This window comes from Bos javanicus, chromosome 18 (assembly GCF_032452875.1).
Source record: "Bos javanicus breed banteng chromosome 18, ARS-OSU_banteng_1.0, whole genome shotgun sequence".
In the NCBI taxonomy this organism is placed as follows: domain Eukaryota; kingdom Metazoa; phylum Chordata; class Mammalia; order Artiodactyla; family Bovidae; genus Bos; species Bos javanicus.
The window spans coordinates 62,346,308-62,370,455 of record NC_083885.1 but is presented as its reverse complement, the minus strand read 5'-3'; the positions used below and the strand labels follow the sequence as shown (position 1 = coordinate 62,370,455).

At 58.6% G+C, this 24,148-nt stretch overlaps 1 protein-coding gene and 1 non-coding gene across 3 annotated transcripts; both read left to right on the top strand.

Annotated features, from left to right (window-relative positions):
• Positions 1-88: 88 nt before the first annotated feature.
• On the top strand, positions 89-23,374 carry SSC5D (scavenger receptor cysteine rich family member with 5 domains). Of its 2 annotated transcripts, none has more exons than XM_061389235.1 (14): positions 89-950; positions 1,418-1,444; positions 1,711-2,019; positions 2,574-2,693; positions 2,879-2,992; positions 3,334-3,642; positions 5,275-5,592; positions 5,841-6,017; positions 6,236-6,553; positions 8,559-9,131; positions 9,213-9,527; positions 9,688-9,855; positions 14,950-15,105; positions 21,279-23,374. In XM_061389235.1, the coding sequence occupies exons 1-14, from the start codon at positions 926-928 to the stop codon at positions 23,282-23,284; spliced, it is 4,935 nt and encodes a 1,644-aa protein (XP_061245219.1). In that variant the 5' UTR covers positions 89-925; the 3' UTR covers positions 23,285-23,374. The 2 variants fall into 2 exon arrangements, with proteins under 2 accessions (XP_061245219.1, XP_061245218.1); XM_061389234.1 differs by having other exon boundaries at positions 9,210-9,527.
• LOC133231223 (U6 spliceosomal RNA) lies at positions 19,524-19,630 on the top strand. The gene has a single exon (XR_009731098.1). It is a non-coding gene; the product is annotated as a U6 spliceosomal RNA (small nuclear RNA).
• Positions 23,375-24,148: the final 774 nt, after the last annotated feature.

Genomic DNA, 24,148 nt, shown 5'->3' with positions numbered 1-24,148 from the left:
TTTCTCTCTGATGCCTTTTCCAGTCTGCCTCCACACCCACCACTTTTGTCTGGCCCCTCCTTCCCGAGGTTGACAGTAATTGTTGGGAGGGGGGAGTGTGCTGGACTGGGGGCAGGGGAGGCGATGAGCTCAGGCAGCCCAGCTCCGTGCCAGCCCTCTGACTCACGCTCCCCATTACCGAATTTTTTCCGCCTCACAGCTGCTTAGTGCAGAGAGAGAAAGAGTGCGTTCGTGTGTGTGTGTGTGTGTGTGTGTGTGTGTGTGCAGTTGTCCTCCCCCACCCAAGTCTTGACCCTTGGCCCTCTCGACCCCTGACCCCAGTTTTCTTGGGAGACACACAGGGGGCTGATGACTTCTGCCCGCAAATCCACCTGGGGGAATGGAGAAGGGAGTCTCTCTCCTTTCCCAGTCCAGGAAGTCCTTCCTGGTGTCTGCCTGCAAGCCCTCTTGCTGCACCAGGTCCCCAACCCCGGCAGCTGATGTGAGCCCATCCTCAATCCCTCTGTTTCCGGCACACCACCCTGGCGGGACAGGAGAAGCAGCAGATGGGTGGGCGCTCTGCCCACGCACCCCTGTCAGGATCCTCCCCTGAAGCCTGCCGCCCCCCGAGCCTGAGCACAGCACTCCTGGCCAGCTGGCTGTCTCCTGTGTGGGTGTCTGCAGTTGGACACCCTCCCTCCCGCCTGCCACCGCCCTCCTCCCCAGGCCTCAGCCGCCGGCCAGCCCCCTCCCCGCCCCGCTCCTGTCCCCTGCTGCCTCCTCGGCAGCCTCTCTTTCTCCTGCAGAGCGTCCAGCCCCCGCCTGCTCCTCCCCGGGTCCAGGGCGCCTCTGGCAGGCGCTCCCCTCCCTCCTGCGTCCGCGATCCCCTCCTCCCCGCTCCTGCTCCCGTCTGCTTCCACCCTGTCCCCACCCCGACTCTGCAAACATGAGGGTCCTGGCCTGCCTCCTCGGTGAGTGACCCTTCCCCTCCTCCGGGACTCAGGGGCCCGGGCCCGGCCCTCTGACCCCTGAGCTGACCCACTGCAGAGCCTCCAAGTTCCAGGGCCCCATCCCTGTTGCTTGGTGCGGGGGAGGCGGGGGGAGCACAGGACATCTGGCTGCCTCTGACTGATCCTCCAGGGACCTGGCCTCGGGAACCCCGAGTCCCACCCTCTCAGGAGATCCCAGGACTTCCTCTCCCCTCCATGAGCCCTGACCTTGCAGGGGGTTTCACCCATCATTCACCTTTAGCCAGGCCCCCAAGGGGGAGAGCCAAGGGCCTGGCCCCCTGCCCAGACCTGAGGCCTCCGGGCTCCGCCCATCCCAAGGACCTGGGCCTCGGCCAGGCGCTGGGCCTGAGTCCTCCTTCCCGGCGGCGGGGTTTCTGGTTCAGAGGAGCGAGGACCTCACTGCCTCACCCCTCCAACCTCCCTTCCAGTGGCTCTGATGGGGACCCAGGCTGTTGGTAAGTGGCCCCAAACACTGCTCCCGTCTGGGTGCGCTCAGCTCCAAGCCCTTCCCATGCCTGGCCCGGGCTCACCCTCCCTTGGACCCTGGTCACCCCCATGTGCCCACGACCCCCACACCACTTCTGCAGGACAACGCAGTCACCCAGCTTCCTGCTTTCTAAGGGGCTCCCGGTCACGCCCCTGCAGGACAGCCCCCAGCCCCTGCCCTGCCCACCAGCCCCGGGGTCTCCAGGATGTCACAGCCTCTCCTCCGTCCCTGCAGAGCGGCTGCGTCTGGCCGACGGGCCCCATGGGTGCGCGGGCCGCCTGGAGGTGTGGCACGGCGGGCGCTGGGGCACCGTGTGCGATGACGGCTGGGACCTGCGGGACGCCGCCGTGGCCTGCCGGGAGCTGGGCTGCGGGGGCGCGCTGGCCGCCCCTGGGGGCGCCTTCTTTGGGGAGGGCGCAGGGCCCGTGTGGCTGAGCGAACTGGCCTGCCGGGGCGGGGAGCGGCAGCTGGGCCTCTGCCCCCACCGGGGCTGGAAGGCCCACATCTGCTCACACGAGGAGGATGCGGGGGTCGTCTGTGCAGGTAAGGGGTCCTCAGCCTCCTCAACACCCAGGGACCCTCAGCCCAGTAACTAACTCTGAGCATCCAGAAGTCCAGACACCCTACCCCTGCCTCACTGAGAGCCTGCCCTCTCCATAGCGCTGGGGTGTTAGATGGTGGGTGTTGGAAGAACATCCTCCAAACTCTTTGGAAAGAACTTTTAAACTGAGAAAGCTGGCAGCTTTACCAATCGTGCAGATGGCGAGCCAGAGTTATTTATTTGCACCGGTGCTTCCCCCCACGTAAAGAGGTGCAGGAAGACTTAAAGGGGCCAGAGCTGGTCTGCACAGACTGGAGCTGGGGATCGTCCCTCCCCTCAGGGGGCTCCTGACTATTATTCCTCATGGCCCACTTATCAACTGTGTCAGCAAAAAGCATCTGTTTTCAGAGAGAGGAAGGCAAGGGTAAAAACCGATACGGAGCCTACTTGGCTTGGGTGAAACTCAGCCACGCCAGGTCGGGTGGGGGCGGCCCGGGGCCTGAGACGGGCCCACAGGAGGGAGTGTGCCCTCCAGCAACACGCTGCTGTCCCCAAGGCCAGCGTGGGACAGACTCCAGGGACCATGACGATCCACCTTCAGTCCTGGATGGGGACCCCTGGCCAGGGCTGGCAGGGGAGCTGAGCCCCGGCTCTGAGGAGGCCCCGGTGACGCCTGGTGAGCCCCCACCCATGCTCTGGCTCCTGCTTTAACAGTGAGGGAGAAGGGACAGAGGCCCAACTCCTCTACCCTCCCCGGGGCCCCCGTGACGCCCCCTTCAGACCTTGGGGACTCTCAGGACTGACTTACAGCCCCAGATTCAGCTGCCAACTGCACTCCCCACTGTCCCCCTCCTCGACCAGCACCCCGCCCAGCCGGGACCCCCCAGAGTGGCTCCCGGAAGAAGAGCCCCCGGCTGCCCAAGCCGGCCAAGTCCACCAGGGCCCCAGTGCTGACTGCCGGAGCCCCCCGCCAGGGTAAGTCCGAGGCAGACCTTCCGTCTGCAACAATTCCAGAAGGGGTCAGGCCCTAGGCCCCCAGACCAAACTGGGGACCCCAGGGTAGGGGGGCACTACGTCCCCGGGGATTCAGCCAGGCCCAGGCTCCCCGCCTGGTCAGTAGACCTGGGTGTCCACTCGCGGCAGGCCCCCAGGCCCCCTGCCCTGTCCAGACCCTGACTTTCTGCCACTGGCTGGCTGGCAGGCTGATCTCAGACCCCTGACCCCGCGGGGCCTCCGTTTTCCCAGATGGAAAACGAGAGTGTTAGCAGCCGCCTCCACGAGGCCCCTCACAGCGCCCCCTCCCGCCCGCCCCGCAGAGCGGCTGCGCCTGGTCTCCGGCCCCCACGGGTGCGCCGGGCGCCTGGAGGTGTGGCATGGCGGGCGCTGGGGCACCGTGTGCGACGACGGCTGGGACCTGCGGGACGCCGCCGTGGCCTGTCGGGAGCTGGGCTGCGGGGGCGCCCTGGCCGCCCCTGGGGGGGCCCGGTTCGGCCCGGGCGCGGGGCCCGTGTGGATGGACGACGTGGGTTGCGGAGGCGGAGAGCAGGCCCTGAGAGACTGTCCCCGAAGCCCCTGGGGCCGGAGCAACTGCGACCACAGCGAGGACGCAGGACTGGTCTGCACAGGTACGTGCCCCCTCCCGCGGGCCACGCCCCTCCCGCGGGCCACGCCCCTCCCGCGGGCCACGCCCCTCCCGCGGGCCACGCCCCTCCCGCGGGCCACGCCCCTCCCGCGGGCCACGCCCCTCCCGCGGGCCACGCCCCGCCCCCATACCACTAACCTAATGATGTCACGACTTTCAAAAAGACTTCTCCAGTCCCCTTCCCTCCTTCTTGTCTTCCTTCTTCCCTCTCTTCTTCCTTCTTCGCTCCCTTCCTCTCCCCCTTCCTCCCCTCTCTCCACGTCTTTCCCCCTGGCCCTTTCCCCCTCCCTCCTCCCGACACCCACACTCATTCAGCCTCATGCACGCGGTACTGACCCAGACCTCTCTTTCCTGACCTGGGTGTCGTCGCGCTGCAGGACTAGGACGCAGCCGGCAAAGGGCGGGGCCGCGCACAGGTGTCGGGTGGGCAAGTTCAAGGACACACTGGAGGCAGACATCCGCCCACCCACCCGGGCAGGGGCCAGTAAATGCTTCAGAGAGTGGGTGGGAACTGGGAGAGGGAGCTGAAAACCTTTCCGAGCCGCACCCCCACCCACAGATGGAGCCAAGGCTCCACCAGAGCATGACTTCCGCTGGCGGGCCGCACGGAGGGATGATGTGGGGGTCTGGCGTGTGGGGTGTGGTGGGGGTGGAGATCAGGGCGACACAGGTCGGGGGACCTGGAGCCGTGAGGTTGTCCCCTCTGAGGGCCATACCATGGGGGCTGAGCTGTGGCCTCTGAAGCCTGGAAGGTCAGCCCAGGCTCCCCAGGGCGGTTAAGCTCCGGGGAGAAGTTGCGAACCCCATCAAGGGGCCGGGAGCTTGGTGTCTTACCTCCATCTCTGCTCCTCGGGGTGGGCCTTGCAGGAGCTTGGCACATGCAGCTGGGTCATGCAGGCTAGGGGTTTGGCACCCTCTCTGGCCTGTCCCCTTTAGACACCGACTGGGGGTTGGAGATGGACTCCACACTGCCCAGAGCTGGCCCTGCTCTCACGCACAAACACCTAACAGAAATGCCCCCAAACCTCTAGCCCAGCTCTCAGCACCACTGCTAGGGTGACAGGCGTGGGGTCTACAGGCCTTTGGGGGGTCATCTGGGGTGGAGCTGGGAGATGCAGCTGGACATTGTATGGTGCTCAGGACAGCGCCCGTGTCAGGGGAGCTGAGGCTGAGAAGCCCTGCTCTGCAGTCCTGGGGAAGGCAGCTGGGGCGTGGGGACCTGCTTGGGGAGGTGGGGGTGGGCGTCGGCGGGTGTGCCCTGGGCTCTCCCTGGGGAGGCAGGGACGTGCAGGGGGCGGTGGACAGAGCAGAGCTGGACTCTTGCAGCGTGACTTGGGCCTGGAGTGGAGGGGTGAGAACTGGGGGCTTTGTGTATTTTCCTGGGGTACCCCCCCCCAAGTGCCCACACTCCGTCCATCCAGATGTTCCATGTCAAAGCCGTCAAAGCCTCTTCCTCACTTGTGAGGATGGAGGGTCCGCTCTGCAGCCCCGTGCTGGGTGTGAAGCAGGACCCACACACGGCCTAGGCCTGCTCCCCCATCCTCGCCGCCACAGTTCCTGCCTGTCCACTGCAGTCTCCTTCCTCTCTGCTCTCCTCCCCCGCCTCCACGTCCAGGCCCGGCCCCCCGGCTGCGTCTGGCCGATGGCCCCCACGGGTGTGCTGGCCGCCTGGAGGTGTGGCACGGCGGGCGCTGGGGCACCGTGTGCGACGATGGCTGGGACCTGCGGGACGCCGCCGTGGCCTGCCGGGAGCTGGGCTGCGGGGGCGCGCTGGCCGCCCCCGGGGGCGCCTTCTTCGGGGAGGGCGCGGGGCCCATCCTTCTGGACGACCTCCGCTGTCGGGGGAACGAGACGGCCTTGCGGTTCTGTCCGGCGCGGCCCTGGGGCCAGCACGACTGCCACCACCGGGAGGATGCCGGGGCCGTGTGTGATGGTGAGGGTGGCCCTGGGGAGAGGCCAGGGAGGGAGGCCTGGGGGGCTTCGCCCGGAGGGGTGAGAGCTGGGGTGCTGTGTGTTTTCCGAAGGTTACCCCCGGTGTTCCCACTCCTTCCGTCCAGGTGGCCCGCCACCCCATTCATGCTCACCTGTGAATCCCCACCATAGTGGTCCTGGGCTGGTGGTCGGGGAGCCGCCCGCCACACAGCAGGGGCTGGTGGTCACCTCTCCCCTCCCACGCCCCAGGTATGCCTCTCGGGTATGTCCCTCCCACGGCCCCCGCGGCAGGCAGCAACAGCTCGGGGCCCAGGGGGGCCACATCCAGGCCCCCGCCCCCCACGGCGAGCCAGGCCCCGCAGACGCCCGGTGTCTCAGTTCCGCCTGCACCCCCGACTTTCCTTCAGGAGCCTGGGCCGGATGCCGGTGAGCCCCCTGTCCTCCCCTGAACCCCAAGTGTGGGGCTGAGCATAGGTTTCCTGCCCTGCCCCTCCCACAGCCCCCTGGGCGCCCCTCCCCACTCAGAGGACAGAGGGGAGGAGAGCACAGAGCGTCTGGGCCAGCTGGGGTCTCCTCCTGGGTGAATGCACAGAGGGAAGATGGTGGAGGGCCTGCCTCAAATTCTCTGTGTCTCCCCTCTCCAGGATCCCCCCAGCTGCGCCTGGTGGCGGGGCCCAGCAGGTGCTCGGGCCGGCTGGAGGTGTGGCATGCGGGACGCTGGGGGACCGTGTGTGATGATGGCTGGGATCTGCGGGACACAGCCGTGGTCTGCCGGGAGCTGGGCTGCGGGGGGCCGCGGCAGTCTGACCCCACCGCCGGCCGCTTTGGCTGGGGCGCCGGCCCCATCTGGCTGGACGATGTGAGGTGCACAGGGACCGAGGCTGCCCTGGCCGACTGCCCAGCCGCTCCCTGGGGGAAGCACAACTGTGCCCACAATGAGGACGTTGGAGTCACCTGCGCGGGTGAGGAGGCCTCGCCATCTGCTGGCTTCCAGAGGGCTTCCTGGAGGAGGGAACGGGAACTGACATTGGCACTAACGTTGACTGAGCGCCTGCCTTCTAACCCCTGCCCCAGGAGGGCTGTTTTCACACATGTGACCCCATTCACACCTCAGGATAAGTCCAAACTGATGGACATTATGCCTATGTGAAGGGCTTCCCAGGTGGTGCGGTGGTAAAGAATCCGCCTGCCAATGCAGGAGATGCCTGCCATTCCATCCCTAGGTCGGGAAGATCCCCTGGAGAAGGAATTGGCAACCCAATCCAGTATACTTGCCAGGGAAATCGCATGGACAGAGGAGCCTGGCAGGCTGCAGTCCATGGGGCTGCAAACATTCAGACAGCTGAATGACTGGGTGTGTGCACGCACACACACAGACACATACACGCATGCACGCACACACACACACCAGTTTTACTGATAGAGATGTTAGTGTTAGTTGCTTGATTGTGTGAAGTCTTTGCGACCCCATGGACTGTAGCCCACCAGGCTCCTCTGTCCATGGGATTCTCCATGCAAGAAACTGGAGTGGGTTGCCACGCCCTCCTCCAGGGGGTCTTCCCAACCCAGGGATGGAACCCAGGTCTCCCGTACTGCAGGCAGACTCTCCACCATTAGCAGGGAAGCCTGGTGATAAAACTGCAGCACAGAGAGGCTGAGTGACTTGCCCAAGGTCACACAGCAACTAAGCGGCACAGCTGGGGTCCTTCCTCCTTTTCTTCCTACCAAGAATCATGGGGTCTCCCTCCTGGAGGGGAGCTCTGTCCTCCCTGAGATGAAAGGAAGCAGGCACAGGGGCACCGAGAGATGGCGAGAAGCCAGTGTGACAGAGGGCCCGCAGAAGCGAGGTCAGCCTTGGCCTGTGTTCTCTCCTGTGCCATTGTTCCATCCAGCGGCAGACTCGGAGCTTGGTACAGGGGGCTCAGAACGTGAGGGCTCTGGCCTCTGAGAAGCCCAGGGCTCACTGAGGGACAGAGATGTGAGCCTGTCTGACATGTCACTCGGGAGGTTCCCCAAGACCACCCTCAGGTTCCACAGTTTTCTAGAAAGACTCACAATGGTCAGAGAAGCTCTCAGACTCAGGAGCAGGGTTTCCCGCAGCAGAAGGGCCCAGATTCACATCGCGAGGAAGGAGGCAGCTGGGGCAGGGTCGGGAGAGACCCTTGTGAACCCTCCTCTCCAAGGGGAGGGGTGCAGACAGCACTTAATCCGCTACCCCACCCCCACGCACGTGACACTTTCCTAGCCAGCGGCAGAGCGTTTTCAGGAGCTGGGTCCCCCATGGGACTGGCGCTTACAAGCCATGCTGTTAGCAGAGATGACCTGGCTGGTCCCAGGCCCCCAGGCAAGCAACACGCTCCAACCAGGCAGGACGCTGCCAGGGCTGGGAGGGTCCCCCTGCCTCCAGCAGCCGGGGGCGAAGGGCCAGACCCCTCTGTGAGCCAGACTGACCCTCGTTCTGCACCACTCACCCTCAGCATCACCCGCAGCATCCGCCACCTTCCCTGTGCTGCCCAGAAAGATGTTGGGTGAGCCGTGGAGGCTGGGAGCCCAAAGCTGGGGCGCGTTCCCTCTTTCCCTCTCCTCCCTAAGGCCCTGGGAGCCACAGCAGGGTTTGGAGCTGGGGAGTGGCCTGGTGCCACCGTGGTGGGGCAGTGACCAGTCAGTGGGTACAGGGGGAAGGGCACCGGCTGGGCAGACAGGACAGGTCAGAGTGAGGGGGCGAAGAGGGGCAGGCAGCTCAGGCCCGCAAATGCTGAGGCAGGATGGGGCCGGGGTGGCCACCGAGTGCCCTGGGCCTGGCACAGGGCCTGGCTCATAGGAGATGCTCAGATGCCACCTGCGATTAGGCCGAGTGCTTGGGAACTCGGTGGCTGTCTGCAGTGGGAGACAGGAGAAGGTGGGGCCTGGCTGGGGACCTCACGGTGTCTGCCATCTTCCCTGCCACCCCCCCACCCCCGTCTCCAGGAACCCCCGGCCTGGACTCCATCTCAGACCCCTTCAGTTGGAGCTGGATCCCCGGCCTGGGCAGAGACCCGGACGCCTGGCTCCCGGGGGAGCTGGCCACCAAGCCATCTGCGAGGCAGACCCCCAGCATCCCTGAGAAAACCACCACCAAGGCCCCAGGGAAGATGCCCAAAAGCACCAAGAAGTGGGTGACCAAGAACGCAAAGAGACCAACCACTCAGGCCCCGGCGATGCCAACCACTAAGCACTCCAGGGTCTCGGGAACCCAGAGTCCCCCTGAACTGACCTCACGGACCACCAGCACCCTGGCCATGGGGGCCTCCCGAAGACCCACCTCTGAGTTTACCACCAGGCTGACCACGCAGGCCCCCCGCAGGCTAACCTCGCATACCACCGTAACTCGGACTTCTCGAGCCCCCAGGGAACGGACCTCTAAGACTGTGGCGACGCTCGCCACCCAGGGCCCCCGATTAGTGACCTCCGAGGCCACCGTGGAGCCATCCGCTGAGCTCCCAGGACAAGGTTCTCCAGAGTCATCCACGGACCCGGCCCCCTCCCCCACCGGCGCAGCAGGTGAGCAGAGGAACAGGAAGGCTGAGGCTGGCCCCTCCGGACCCCCGCTGACCCCTCCTGATCCGTGCCTCCCACCAGCAGGCCCGTTCAGGGTTCGTCTGGCGGACGGGCCCAACCGGTGTGCCGGGCGGCTGGAGGTGTGGCACGCCGGACAATGGGGGACGGTCTGTGACGACGGCTGGGACCTGCGGGACGGCATGGTGACCTGCTGGGAGCTGGGCTGCGGGAGGGTCCGGCCTCGAGTGGGCAAAACCCACTACGGCCCCGGCACCGGGCCCATCTGGCTGGATGACGTGGGCTGCAAGGGCAGCGAATCCTCGCTGAGCGACTGCCCGGCCCGGGCGTGGGGACAGCACAACTGCGACCACGAGGAGGACGTGGGGCTCACCTGCACCGGTACAGGGGGTGGGGTGTGGAGCGGGGGGCGGGGCACGGGGCGGAGGGGCGCGGGGCCCCGACTCGCACCTGGAGATCCTGGCAGGGGCCTCCGGAGCAGCAGCGGCAAGGACTCCTGAGACGGGTCGGGGGGCTCTCCCCTCCCCCTTTTCCTCCCCAGGCTATGCAGACGAGGAGGACTATCCACCCTGGACCTGGGACCCCACCTCGGGGGAGGACCTGGCCAAGGGGACCACCGCTGCAGGGGTGCCCGGACACACCCTTTCCCGGGAAACCACGGGGAGCCCAGGGGCCCCCACCCCAGCAACGAGGCGCCTTCCGAGCACAGGTGAGGGGCAGGCGTGGGGTGGGGAGGAGCATCTCCCTGCCGGGCTTCCTGAAAGACCCTGAATGAGCTGGCCCGGGTCTCCGAGACCGCAGGCAGGTTTTCCTCGGCTCCAAAGACGCTAAGAACTTCCCCTCCATGGGCTCGTCTGTAACTGTCCTACAAGAGCCTAGAAGAGGAGATCCCTTCCTCCTCCCCGCCCTGAGTCTCAGAATCAAGCCAGGCTCAGCAGAGTCCGGCCCCCAGTCCTGCAGGTCTTCTGGGGCCTCCGGGAATCAGCCTTGATGTCAAAGCCCGTGTCCCTGGAGCCAGAGCCTCGGCCGAAGGTCCCCAGTCCCCACACGGAGGCACATGCCGTCACCACACCGCTGCCCCACCCCAGCCCCTCAAGCCTATTCTCCCAGCTCAAGCTCTCGTTTGGGCGGGGCTGAGGCTCGGAGGCGGGCTGGGGGCCTTCACATGGAGCGCTGTCCCCAGCCTGACCCCTTCCTCTGGCCAGCGGGGGCAGCCTCCAGCCCCGCTACCGCATGGCCTCTGTCTCCCTGAGGCCTGGTCACACTCGGGCCTTGACCCGCTCAGATGGTTCCCATTTCTGTGTTTGTGTGTGTGTGTGTGTACACTCGGGCCTTGACCCGCTCAGATGGTTCCCACTGGTATGTGTGTGAGATCTCTGTTCCATCCTGCTCATTCTCTCTTGATCCTTCTCTGCTCCTCTTTCTCACCTTCTCAACTTCTCACCCTCCGCATCTCGATCACTCTTTTTTCTTTTTCACTGACCATGTCTCTTTCTCGTCACCTTCCTCATTTTCTTTCCTTATCAAATTCATGTCCCACCATTACTGTTTCTCTCCACCCTCCCCCACCACGGTCAACTTCTTTTCATCCCCGCCCCGGCGTCTGGCTCTTTCCTTCCATTTCTCACTGCCTACCCTCCCGTCTCTGTCTCTCCTCACGTGTCCTGTGTCCTCCCCCTCTTCCTGTCATTTTCAGCGTCTCACGCTCAGCTTCTCTGTTCCTTATCCTGCTTTCTGCGGTCAGTTTTATCTTCTCAGCTCCGTGTCTGTCTTCCTCCTCTCCCCTGACTCCTCTTCCTGTCTCTGTGGCTCATCGGCCTCTCACCGTTTTTCTTACTTTGTCAAGGCCACGCTCCATCACTCCTGTTTCTCCCAGTTTCTCTCTCCCCGCTACCCCCGCCTTCCTTTCTCTTTCACTCCACGCCCAGACTCCTCGCTGTTTCCCATCCGACCCCGCGGCCTAAGGGCCGCTTCTCCCCTCTTCCCTCCCCTGTGTCCTCGTCCTTCTCGCCGACCCTCCGTCCCTCCGCTTCCCACGGGCCGGCTGCCTCGCCCGGCTCTCCCGGCCCCTCCGCTCCCCCAGGTGTCGCATGCTTTGCTCGCTCCGCTCGGGATCCCGCCTTTTCCGCGCGCTCAGCAAGCATGCGCACTCCGCAGGCCTTGGAGAGAGAGAAAGAGGAGAGAGAGAGAGGCGAGAGACAGAGAGAGAGAGAGACATAGAGAGACAGAGAGAGAGAAGCCTCGGCAGGAAGGGCGGGCGGGGGGACGTCTATGGCCCAGCGCGGTGTGACGACACAGGAGCGGTACGCCTCCTAATTGGCCAGCTGGCCCAAGCCCGCAGCTATAAAAGCGTGAAGCGCGCTGTAGTTCCCTCCCCACCCCCACCCCGGGTCTGTCTGCTGCTTCGGTGTCGCTCTCCCGCCGGAGGGACGGGGCGGGGGCACGTAGCAGGCCTTGGAGCCGCCGAGATTTGGGGGGGGGGGCACCCTAGTGACTTAGGGCTCAGTTTCCAGAGGTGCCGTGCCGTGTGGCCAGGATTCCAGAGCTTTCGGTCTCTGCAGCCGGGCGCCGCCTCCCTTTCTCGTCGCGCCCCCTCGCGGCGGAGGCGGTCGGATGCTGCGCGCCCGCAGCTCTGAGGGCGGCAGTGTCCGGGCCTCTGAGACCCCACCTGTTTCTGGTCGGGGAGAGGGGGTGCGTGAGCACAGATAAGTACGGAACTGGGCACTGCGCGATGGAAACCCCAGGGGTCACATGTGCAACCTTAGTACTGGGAAGAGGGGCAGGGTTGGGTGGGGAGAGATGGAAACGACAGAAATTATGTCCTTATTAGCAAGGTGGCCTTGAAAAAAATGACTCGGCTTCATTGAGCTGCAATTCCTTACTTCGAAAAAAGCAAGTAAAAAGGCCGCAGCTCCAGGTTCCCTGGAAAGAGTCAAGGACAGTGCCAGGAACACATTAACTGCATGACATAAGTCCTGAATCCCATGGGTAGAGAAGCCTGGCGGGCGACTGTCCATGGGGTCACAAAGAGTCGAACGCAACTGAGCGATTAACACTTTCACACTTTCATAGGTCCTGGTGTTGCCCCTGAGTTTCAGGTGGGAGGGAGGGGAATGAGGCTCGGGGAAGTTGAACTCAGGAGCTGCGGCTGAGATCCATTTTAAACTATTTCACACACAGTTTGCTCGTTGGACTGGGGAATTACTGAAGTCATTGCAAGTGTGAATTCTGGAGTCCGGCTGCCAGGGTTCCAGCTGTGACTCCACTGGAATTAGAACAAGGGGCTGGGTGACCTCAGGTCCCAATTCAATGAGCAAAATGTGTGTGAAATCACTTAAAACCGCAATGCACTGCTTGTTAGAGTTATTTACCATAAATGAACAACAGCTGTAGAATCCCAGGGACACGGCGATTATTTCTCGTAGAGCAGTGGGGAAAAGCTTGCGGAGGAGATGGCATCATTTCCACCAGGAGACCCCACAAGGAACGGGCTTCTCTGAGCAGCGAAGACGAGTTGAGAAAATTGCATTGCCCGTTGACGGCACATCATCTCTGCTAGAGTTTTAGCTGTCTCAGGTTTAGCTAGGTCAGTTTCTATTGTTGCCATAAGACCACCACGTATCTGGGGCTGAAGACAACACGAGCTTATTATTTTGCAGTTCTAGAGGTCAGAAGCCCCGCTGAGGTCTCTCACTAGTTGAAATCAAAGATGGCAGGGCTGTATTCCTTCTGGGGCTGAAGGGAAAGATTGTTCCTGTGCCTTTTCTAGCTTCTAGAGTCTCCTGTATTCTTTGGTGCACGGCCCCCTCTTCCATCTTCAAAGTCAGCAATGTTGCATCTCTGTGGTCCTTTTTTACCTTAACATCTTTGTCACTACAGTGAGAATTTGTGTGTGTGTTAGTTACTCAGTCGTGTCCAACTCCTTGTGACCTCATGGACTGTAGCCCACTAAGTTCCTCCTGCCTGGAATTTTCCAGGCAAGAATACTGGAGTGGGTTGCCATTCCCTTTTCCAGGGGATCTTCCCGACCTAGAGATTGAACCCATGTCTCCTGCACTGGCAGGCAGATTCTTTACCACTGAGCCACCAGGGAAGCCCACTGCTGGGATAGATTCTCTAAGAATAAGGATTTATGTGATTAGATCAGGTTCCCTTGGGTTAATATGGGATAAACCCGTCATTTCAAGGACTGGGCCCTTAGTCAGTTTGCAAAGTCTTTTCCACGAATGGTAACATATTTACAGGTTCTGAGGGTTAGAGCTTGGACATCTTTGGGGAGCGTTAATCTGTATTCCACGGGATCTGTGTTGAATGAATGAATGAACAAACAATTGTGAGATCGCCATGTAGGTCTAGAGAGAGTGCACAGGAGATGAAGATGGAAGCTTATGAAGGTTGAATTGTCTTTCCATTTCATTTGAAGCAACATTTCTTGAGGCTTCCTGGACGATGGAGTTTGAAGACACAGGCATTAGTTCATGCCTCAGGTGTTTGCTGAGTGGCAGGCATGAGTCCCAACCCTGGGAACATGATGGACAGAGAAAGGGAGGGTAAAGGGGGGAAGCGAAGAATTGTCATTTAAAATGGGATGGTCAAGAGATGACTTACTAAGGAAATGCTAGTTAAGTGACAGCCTCAGGAGGTCGGGGGCACTCCCCTGCTGGTCCAGTGGTTAAGACTCTGCCCTGCCAATGCAGGGGGTGAGGGTTCAGTCCCTGGTTAGGTAACTTAAATCCCACCTGCCATGCAGGGCACTCTAAATAAAATGAAAAGGAAAAAAAGAAGGGGAAAGCCATGCAAATACCTGGTTGGAGAGTGTTCCGTAAGTGCAGTCACATGAACCTGCAAAGGCCGTGAGGTGGGAGTGTGCTCAGCTGGTTTGAGACACACCAGTGAGGTTGGTGGGGCGGAAGTGGAGTGCTTGGTGGGGGTGGCAGCAGGGGGTGAGGGCTGTGGTTCATTGTAAAGATGTCAGCTGTGATGCGGAGCCTGGAGAGGAGCTAAAGGCGCTTTCTGGGCAGAGGGGTCAGCATGTGCAAAGGCCCTGTGGTGGGGTCTTGAGAGAAGAGCCCACAGCCTGGCTGGAGTGGAGTGAGCCAGGCAGGGGGAGTGACCGGGGTGAGGCCAGCCTCGGGCTTTATTTCTGTCTGTTCCCACAGGGAAAGAGGTCTCCATTCAGAACCAGGTAGGCCTGCTGGATCTGAAGCCCAGTGTTGCTCCTGAGCTGTGTGACCTTAGGAAAATTCCTTGCCCTCTCTGGGCTTTAGGTTGGTCATCTGTAGCAAACCTGCAGCTTCTTTGCCCACCAGCTCCCCATGAGCTTGCCAAAAATTAACGTGTCTTTCAGCGGCAAGGATTTGGGATAAAGGTGGGCCTGAGGATCTGCACCCACTTGTGAGGGCAGCTGGACAATGCCTAGAGAGATGGGTGCTCCTCTGGGGGCTCAGTGAAGAATCTGCCGGCCAGTGCTGCCTGTGCCACCGTGTCCTCTGCACTGTAGGGCGGACTCCTACCAGGGAAGCCCTGCGGGTCCCCTTTTCTCAGTGTATGTTTTAATGAAAAAAATCAAATCGATCACACACTAATGAACCATGAACAAGCATGTGGCCATTTCTTAGAACACATTTCGAGAACACACAGGCCCAGAGAGCATGCCTGCCCTTGGTGGGCTGACATTTTAACAGGAAAACCAGTTCCTATTTGTGTTCTTCTTGATAGAGTCCTCCTAAAACCTGGCATCCTGGGAAGAAAGCCTCAGAACACAGAGACAGGGATTACTGGGTTCTCTCTGTTATCTCTCAAGGTGACGAGGATTGTCGTGAGCCTTCCCGGAGTGGGGACACACCTTCAGGAGGAGTCCCGGCCAAGGAGACCCCCACTGCAGCCACGCCTGGCCCCCCTGGCACCACCAGGAGCTCAGGCCACCCGTCTCTAGCTCCCAGGCTCCGTGGGGACACAGGTGAGGCATGTGGCTGGGGGAGGGGGGGCGGGGTCCAAGGTGTTTGTGGGGTGGGGTTGAGAGGTGGTGGAGAAGGGAATGGCAACCCACTCCAGTATTCTTGCCTGGGAAATCCCACGGACAGAGGAGCCTGGTGGGGAGTCCACAGGGTCAAAAAGAGTCGGACACGACTCAGCGGCTAGACCACAACAACAGAATGGAGAGGTGGACTGCAGATTTCCCGGTGGTGACCCAGCTCTCACCCCAGAAAGACCAGGCAGAAATATATCCTGAAACAAAGGGTTGTTATTGACCAGTGGTCTTCAACTGGGATAACTGGCAACACGTGAAGACATTTCAGGTTGTCACAGCTGGGAGGGGGGAGGCTAGTGGTCCCTGGTGGGTCAAGCCCAGGCTGCCGTTACACACCCTCCAGTGCACAAGGGCCCCCCACCACAAAGAACCAGCCAGCCCCTTTGTCGACAGTGCTGAGGTGGAGAAACCCTCACCTGTACTGTGTTAGTCACTCTGACACATCAACAAAAGCATGAGAGGAAATCCTGTAAGAGAATGGGGGGAAAGGTGCAAACAGGAGATTTGCGGACTAGGAAGCCCAAATGCCCAACAAGTATGTCTGGAAATGCTCACACTCATAATGAGTCAGAAAATTCAAATGAAAACAGTGACAAGCGTGGAAAAAAAGTGGAAAGGTCAATAATACCCATTGTAGGTGTGGGCATGGGGAGACAGGCATCCCCACTGGATAGAGCAATTCAATAAAAGCGACCTAGTGATGTTTACAGAGAAGCAATGGCACCCCACTCCAGTACTCTTGCCTGGAAAATCCCATGGATGGAGGAGCCTGGTAGGCTGCAGTCCATGGGGTCGCTAAGAGTCGGACATGACTGAGCGACTTCACTTTCGCTTTTCACTTTCATGCATTGGAGAAGGAAATGGCAACCCACTCCAGTGTTCTTGCCTGGAGAATCCCAGGGATGGGGGAGCCTGGTGGGCTGCACAGAGTTGGACACGACTGAAGCGACTTAGCAGCAGCCGCAGCAGTGATGTTTAGTGAAATTAAATATGATTATACATTACCACCCAGCAACCCTGCTCCTAGGTCTGTTTGTTGTTGTTCAGTCACTAAGTCGTGTCTGACTCTTTGTGACCCCAGGGACTGCAGCATGCCAGGTCTCCCTGTCCTTCACTATCTCCCAGAATTTGCTCAAACTGATGTTCATTGAGTCAGTGATGCCATCCAACTGTCTCATTCTCTGTCACCCCCTTCTCCTCTTGCCTTCAATCTTTCCTAGCATCAGGGTCTTTTCCAATGGGTCAGCTCTTCGCATCCAGAGAAACTCTTTCACAGGCTTACAAAGGAATATATGTGAGGATGTATTAGGGAATGGGAGGCAGGTTAAGTGTCCAAGAGAAAGGTAAGGAAGAAGAGAAAGGGTTACACCTGACAGAATTCTATGCAGTAGCTAAAGCAATGGCAGGCTGTATACACAGCAACATGTGTAGGTACTAACAACATAACACTGAGAAGTTCAGAAACAGAATGAGATTTCCAGCAGAATGTTATTTGCAGAAGTTAAAAGCACAAACCCCCAAATATACATAGACTTTTGTATTAACATGAAACATCTGTGTACTCTGTATTGTTTCAGATCACACATAAAACACAGTAGACTGGAGGTGCCTATGGAAGAGGATGAGGGGAATGCAGATGGGGGTTAAAGAGGAGAAAGAGTAAAACAAGAGGAGACACTGCAGGAACTATTGATGACAATGTACGGGGCAGTATGATTAGCTTAACTCTCTGTTGCTTGGGTCTAAAAAATTAAAAGCCAATACCACCCTAGGTATCTGAGCCCCTGTGCACACAAACCAAGCTGAGCTTCTTGAAATGATAACTAGGAACAGTCACCATTTGTGGAGCAATATACCATGTGTCAGGCACTATTCTGTGCACGTCATGTGTGTTAGTCTTTAACAGTTATATATGTTAATCCTTGTAGCAGCCACACGAGGCCTAATGAGTGATGTAGGTGCTATAATTGTGCCCGTTTCACAGATGAGAGAAACTGAGGCACAGATATCAATGCCTGTGGCAATATAAGTAATTATGAGAATGCTTATTACCTGCTTGGCATTGTGTAAGTGCTCTGTGCACGCACAGTCTCTCTGAACCTTCATGATTATAGGGGAGATACATGGATCATCCATGGTTTACAGAAGGGGAAGAAACTGAGATTCGAGGCAGTTAAGTCATTTGCCCATGGTTACCCAGTACCACACAATTGCACTCATCTCACACGCTAGTAAAGTAATGCTCAAAATTCTCCAAGCCAGGCTTCAGCAATACGTGAACCGTGAACTTCCAGATGTTCAAGCTGGTTTTAGAAAAGGCAGAGGAACCAGAGATCAAATTGCCAACATCTGCTGGATCATCGAAACAGCAAAAGAGTTCCAGAAAAACATCTATTTCTGCTTTATTGACTATGCCAAAGCCTTTGACTGTGTGGATCACAATAAACTGTGGAAAATTCTGAAAGAGATGGGAACACCAGACCACCTGACCTGCCTCTTAAGAAACCTGTATGCAGGTCAGGAAGCAACAGTTAGAACTGGACATGGAACAACAGACTGGTTCCAAATAGGAAAAGGAGTACGTCAAGGCTGTATATTGTCACCCTGCTTATTTAACATATGCAGAGTACATCATGAGAAACGCTGGGCTGGAAGAAGCACAAGCTGGAATCAAGATTGCCGGGAGAAATATCAATAACCTCAGATATGCAGATGACACCACCCTTATGGCAGAAAGTGAAGAAGAACTAAACAGCCTCTTGATGAAAGTGAAAGAGGAGAATGAAAAAGTTGGCGTAAAGGTCAACATTCAGAAAACTAAGATCGTGGCATCTGGTCCTATCACTTCATGGGAAATAGATGGGGAAACAGTGGAAACAGTGACAGACTTTTTTGGGGGGGGGCTCCAAAATCACTGTAGATGGTGATTGCAGTCATGAAATTAAAAGACGCTTACTCCTTGGAAGGAAAGTTATGACCAACCTAGATAGCATATTCAAAAGCAGAGACATTACTTTGCCAACAAAGGTCCATCTAGTTAAGGCTATGGTTTTTCCAGTGGTCAGGTATGGATGTGAGAGTTGGGCTGTGAAGAAAGCTGAGCACCGAAGAATTGCTGCCTTTGAACTGGGGTGTTGGGGAAGACTCTTGAGAGTCCCTTGGACTGCAAGGAGATCCAACCAGTCCATCCTAAAGGAGATTATTCCTGGGTGTTCATTGGAAGGACTGATGTTGAAGCTGAAACTCCAGTACTTTGGTCATCTCGTGTGAAGAGTTGACTCCTTGGAAAAGACTCTGATGCTGGGAGGGATTGGGGGCAGGAGGAGAAGGGGACGACAGAGGATGAAATGGCTGGATGGCATCACCGACTTGATGGACATGAGTTTGGGTAAACTCCGGGAGTTGGTGATGGACAGGGAGGCCTGGCGTGCTGCGATTCATGGGGTCGCAAAGAGTCAGACACGATTGAGCAACTGAACTGAACTGAACTGAATTGAACCCAGCTAGGAAGCAGAGGCGGAGAAGGCAATGGCACCCCACTCCAGTACTCTTGCCTGGAAAATCCCATGGACAGAGGAGCCGACTGAGCGACTTCACTTTCATTTTTCACTTGCATGCATTGGAAAAGGAAATGGCAACTCACTCCAGTATTCTTGTCTGGAGAATCCCAGGGATGCAGGAGTCTGGTGGGCTGCCGTCTCTGGGGTCGAACAGAGTCGGAGTGAAGCGACGCAGCAGCAACAGGAAGCAGAGGATCTGGGGTTTAAATCCAGGTGGCCTGGCTGGAGGCCAAGCCTTTTACTTAACTGTTCCTCTGACCCTACAGGGGGACAAGATGCACCTCAGGGACCCTGCAGAAAAGTGGAATTCAGTCAAGCTGTGCTGTTCAATAGGGTAGCTACCAACACAGGCGGCTGTTTAAATTTAAGTTAATCAAAAACTTGAAAAAGGAAGGACCTACTGTTTAGCACATGAAACTATACTCACTATTTGGTAATAACCTACACGAGAAAATCAGGGCTTCCCTGGTGGCTCAGTCTATAAAGAATTTGCCTGCAATGCAGGAGACCCAGGTTTGATCCCTGTGTTGGGAAGATCCCCTGGAGAAGTGAATGGCTCCCCACTCCAGTATTCTTGCCTGGAGAATTCTGTGGACAGAGGAGGCTTGCAGGGTACAGTCCATGAGGTCGCAGAGTCGGACATGACTGAGCGACAAACACTATACAAGAAAATAATCCAAAAAAGAATATATATATATATATTTATGAATGACTGAATCACTTTGCTGTACACCCGAAACTAAGGCAACATTGTAAATCAACTATACTTTAATAAAAAAACTTACAGTGCTTGCTTCCACAGCACATACACTAAAGTTGGAACCATACAGAGAAGATTAGCATGGCCCTTGTGCAAGGATGACATGCAAATTTGTGAAGTATTCCATACTTTTTTGTTGTTTAAAAAAATTTACAAAAAGAAATCCGTTCAAAGTTAAAAAAAAAAAAAAAACAGAGAACTTCCCTGATGATGTAGTGGATGAGAATTCAGCTGCCAATGCAGGGGACATGGGTTTGATCCCTGGTCTGGAAAGATTCCACACATCGCAGAGCAACTAAGCCTGTGCTCAACAACTATGGAAGTCAGCACTCTAGAGCCCGAGAGCCATACGTACTGAAGCCCCAGTGCCCTGGAGCCTGTGCTCCCCAACAAGAGAAGCCCGCACAAAGCCACGAAGACCCAGCGCAGCCAAAATAAAAATGTTAAAAATTGAAAAAGGAAACATTTGGTTCCTTAGTTGAACCCCATTTTAAGTGCTCAGAAGCCACAGGTGACCAACGGCTACCATACTGGCCAGCACAGAACATTCCCACCGCTGAGAAAGTGATACTTACTGGCCCAGACTCTGGATGCAAAGGACTTGGGCTCAGACCTTGTCCTTGCAACTTTCAAACAGTGTCAGTGTGTGACCTCGGGCAAATTACTTGCCCTCTTGGCCAGATTTCCCTCATCTGTCAAAAGAGGTTAAAAATCGTATTTATCTGGAAGCAGGGCCTGGAAGTGGAGAAGGCAATGGCACCCCACTCCAGTACTCTTGCCTGGAAAATCCCATGGACGGAGGAGCCTGGTAGGCTGCAGTCCATGGGGTCGCTGGGAGTCGGACAGGACTGAGCAACTTCATTTTCACTTTTCACTTTCATGCATTGGAGAAGGAAATGGCAACCCACTCCAGTGTTCTTGCCTGGAGAATCCCAGGGAAGGGGGAGCCTGGTGGGCTGCCGTCTCTGGGGTCGAACAGAGTCAGACACGACTGAAGCGACTTAGCAGCAGCAGCAGCAGGGCCTGGAAGAGGGGAAGGTTTCTGCCTTATTCAGGCCTAAAATTTGGGGGCATTCCAAGCATTTTGTAATGAAGATAAAATCTTAATACCATAGGTTAAAAAAATAGAAACGAATGCAAAAACAATCCACGATGAAGTAAATAAAATTTTAACAAGTCGGATCCGACCTACCTCACCAGGATCTGACAGCCAATTTTAGGGGCGATTCCAGTGAGGTAGGCCGGATCCTGACTTGAATTAAAATTTTGACTTTTTGTTCATTGTGGATCTTTCGCATTAATTTTGATTGTTTAAACATAAGGCAAGAAGATACTGGTCTTGATTACTTGATTCCGACCCCTCCTATCCGAGCAGCTTCCACGCCCTCCGCCTCTTTATCTCCCTTCACCCCATCTCTGCCCTTCCGCCCCCTCTTGCATCCCAAATCCCCGGCCCGCATTCCCCTGGCTCCCTCCCGCATCCTCCCACACCACCTGCACACACCCCCCCCCCCACCATCCTGCATCCCGGGGTACCCCTCCGCGTCCCCCTCTCCCGGCGCGCCCATCCCCGCATCCTCCAGAGGGGAGGACACCAGGTGGCGCTTGGAGACATCGGAGCATGCGAGGAGGTGGGGCACTAGGGCCGGGTGAAGTCTGCTGGCGACCCGTGACGTCACGAGTCCCCGTGCCTCCCCATTGGTCTCACTGTCTGGAGGGCGGGGCGCGCTGCGGGGTGGGCGGGGCGGCCTGACCTCGTCCGTCTGTCTTTCTTCCGCCAGGCTCCCAGAGGAGACGGTGGCCAGAACGCCGACTGCGGCCCACGACGGCCAGGACCAAGCCCGCCGCCCCTTCCCCACCCGCCTCCGCCGCGCCGGGGCCAGCCGACCCTCCACTGACCTCCGCCTCCGCACCGCCGCTCATCCGCACGGCGGCCTCAACGCCAGAGGCGACCCCTGACGCGACCTCCGCGGTGCCGCCCAGCCCGGTCGCGGCCTCTCGGGGGAGCGCCCACCGCACCTCGACGAGCCCCGGCCTTACCGGGCCCTCCCCTGATGCCGCCGCGGCCCCCGCGCCGACCTCTAGGCTTTCACCCACCCCACCGCCCACCGCGCCCAAGGAACTCACCTCAGACCCCTCTGCGCCGGCGGCGGCGACCCACCTCTCCCCTACCTCCGGGCTGACCCCGGATCCGGACAAATCCCCAGGCCGGGGCACGTCTCCACAGCCTAGCGCAGTTCCAGAACCTTCCAGTTCCCCAGACCGCTCCACAGGGCCTCACCCCACCACGGCCCCGTACTCCACCATGACCTCTCACCCTGCACCGACCTCTCACCCAACCACGGCCCCGTACTCCTCCATGACCTCTCACCCCGCAGCGACCTCTCACCCCACCACGGCCCCGTACTCCACCATGACCTCTCACCCCACCACGGCCCTGTACTCCACCATGACCTCTCATCCCGCACCGACCTCTCACCCCACCACGGCCCCGTACACCACCATGACCTCTCACCCCGCATCGACCTCTCACCCCACCACGGCCCCGTACTCCACCATGATCTCTCACCCCGCAGCGACCTCTCACCCCACCACGGCCCCGTACTCCACCATGACCTCTCACCCCGCATCAACCTCTCACCCCACTACTACCCTTTACCTCACCTCGACCCCTCACGCCACCACGACCCCTTATCCCACCACGACCCCTTATCCCACCACAATCTCTCACCCTACAGTGACCTCTCACCCCACTTCTGCCCTTTACCCCACCACGACCCCTCACGCCACCACGACCCCTTATCCCACCACCACCCCTCACTCTACCTCAACCCCTCACCCCACCACGACCCCCCCTCCCATCACTACTGCTCAGTCCACCACGACCCCTCACCCCACCACGACTCCTCACCCCATCACCACCCCTTACCCTGCCACGACCCCTCAGTCCACCACAACCCCTCACCCAGCCACCACCTCTTCCCCTACCACAACTCCTCACCCCATCACCGCCCCTTACCCCACTACAGCTCCTCACCCCACCACGACTCCTCACCTCACTACCACTATTTACCACACCATGACTCCTGACCTCACCTCAGCCTCTACGGTCACTGCCAAGTCCGTTCTAACTCCCTTGGGAACAGAACCTCCCTCTCCAGTGAAGCCCAGCCTGCACCCCCAGTTGACCTTCACAGGGGCCCCTCGCCCCTCCACATCTTCAGCCTCAGAGTCCAGCCTGTCTCCTGCCCCAAGCATGGACATACCGTCCACTGAGAACTTCAAAGCAGCCACAAGCCAGAGCCCCGAAGTAACCTCTCCACCTACCCAGACTCCACACTCAGCCCCTGACCCCACTGTGACCCCTGTGGGGTCATCTGGGGACCATCTGGCTCCTATGGCCCACCCCTTGGATCAACCACCCCCTGACCACCTCTCCCTTGGGCCAGCTCCCAGTCCGAGCTCAGGCCCTCTGGGCCCATGTGAGGCCCCAGTGCCGCCTGTGAGGGTCATGGCTTGTGAGCCGCCTGCCCTGGTAGAGCTGGTGGCCGCTGTGAGGGACGTGGGCAGCCAGCTGCAGAGGCTGACCCAGGCCCTGGAGCGAGATCAACAGGACCGCCGAGCCCTGGGACTGGGCTTGACCGAGCTGGTGGAGGCCGCCCAGGGTCTGGGGCAGCTGGGTGAGGTTGTGAAGAGACTGGCAGAGGTGGCCTGGCCCCCCACCACACCTGTACCAACCACTACCACCCCTGAGTGGGAAGAGAGGCCTCTGCGGGGAGATGTGTGACCTTATCGGAGGGACTTAAGCCACTCCCCAACGACAACAACAAAGGAAAACCAAAGTATCTACTTAAAAATAAAGTGTGAATGACGTTTCTGGGGGACTAGGGGAGGAGGAATGGCACCCCACTCCAGTACTCTTGCCTGGAAAATCCCATGGACGGAGGAGCCTGGTAGGCTGCAGCCCATGGGGTCGCTATGAGTCAGAAACGACTGAGCGACTTCACTTTCACTTTTCACTTTTCACTTTGATGCACTGGAGAAGGAAATGGCAACCCACTCCAGTGTTCTTGCCTGGAGAATCCCAGGGACGGGGGAGCCTGGTGGGCTGCTGTCTGTGGGGTTGCACAGAGTCGGACACGACTGAAGCAATTTAGCAGCAGCAAGGGAGGAGGAATCACAAGACCGATCTGTTTGTGAATGCCACAGGCACGACACAAGGCGATGGAGGTGACTGTGATGGTGATGATGGTCATGATGGCAAAGATGAGAGAAGTGATAGTGATGGCGAGGATGAAGATGATCCTGGTGATGATCATGCCATTATGATGGTGGGGGTGGTGGTGGTGATGGTGGGGATGATGAAGGGGACCGTGATGGTGATGATGGGCATGAAGGTAGTGGTGACAGCTCTCTTGATGGTAATGATCATCATGGTGATATTTATGGTGGCAGTGACGGTCACGAGGATCACGGCAATAGCTGTTGTGATGGTATTGTGATGACAATGATGGAAGTGGTCATGGTGATGATGCTGGTGAGGCTGAAAACGATCCTGGTGGTGACGGTGGTGGTGATTATTACAGTGATAATGAGGGTGCTGAAGGTGATCATGATGGCGGTGACGGTCTCGAAGGTCACAGTGATGACT

Excerpts from the sequence above, each read along its gene's own strand:
- SSC5D (XM_061389234.1), top strand. The coding sequence starts at position 926 with ATGAGGGTCCTGGCCTGCCTCCTCG. Across the intron at positions 1,445-1,710 it reads GATGGGGACCCAGGCTGTTG|AGCGGCTGCGTCTGGCCGAC; the intron begins GTAAGTGGCCCC and ends CCGTCCCTGCAG. Across the intron at positions 5,593-5,840 it reads TGCCGGGGCCGTGTGTGATG|GTATGCCTCTCGGGTATGTC; the intron begins GTGAGGGTGGCC and ends CCCACGCCCCAG.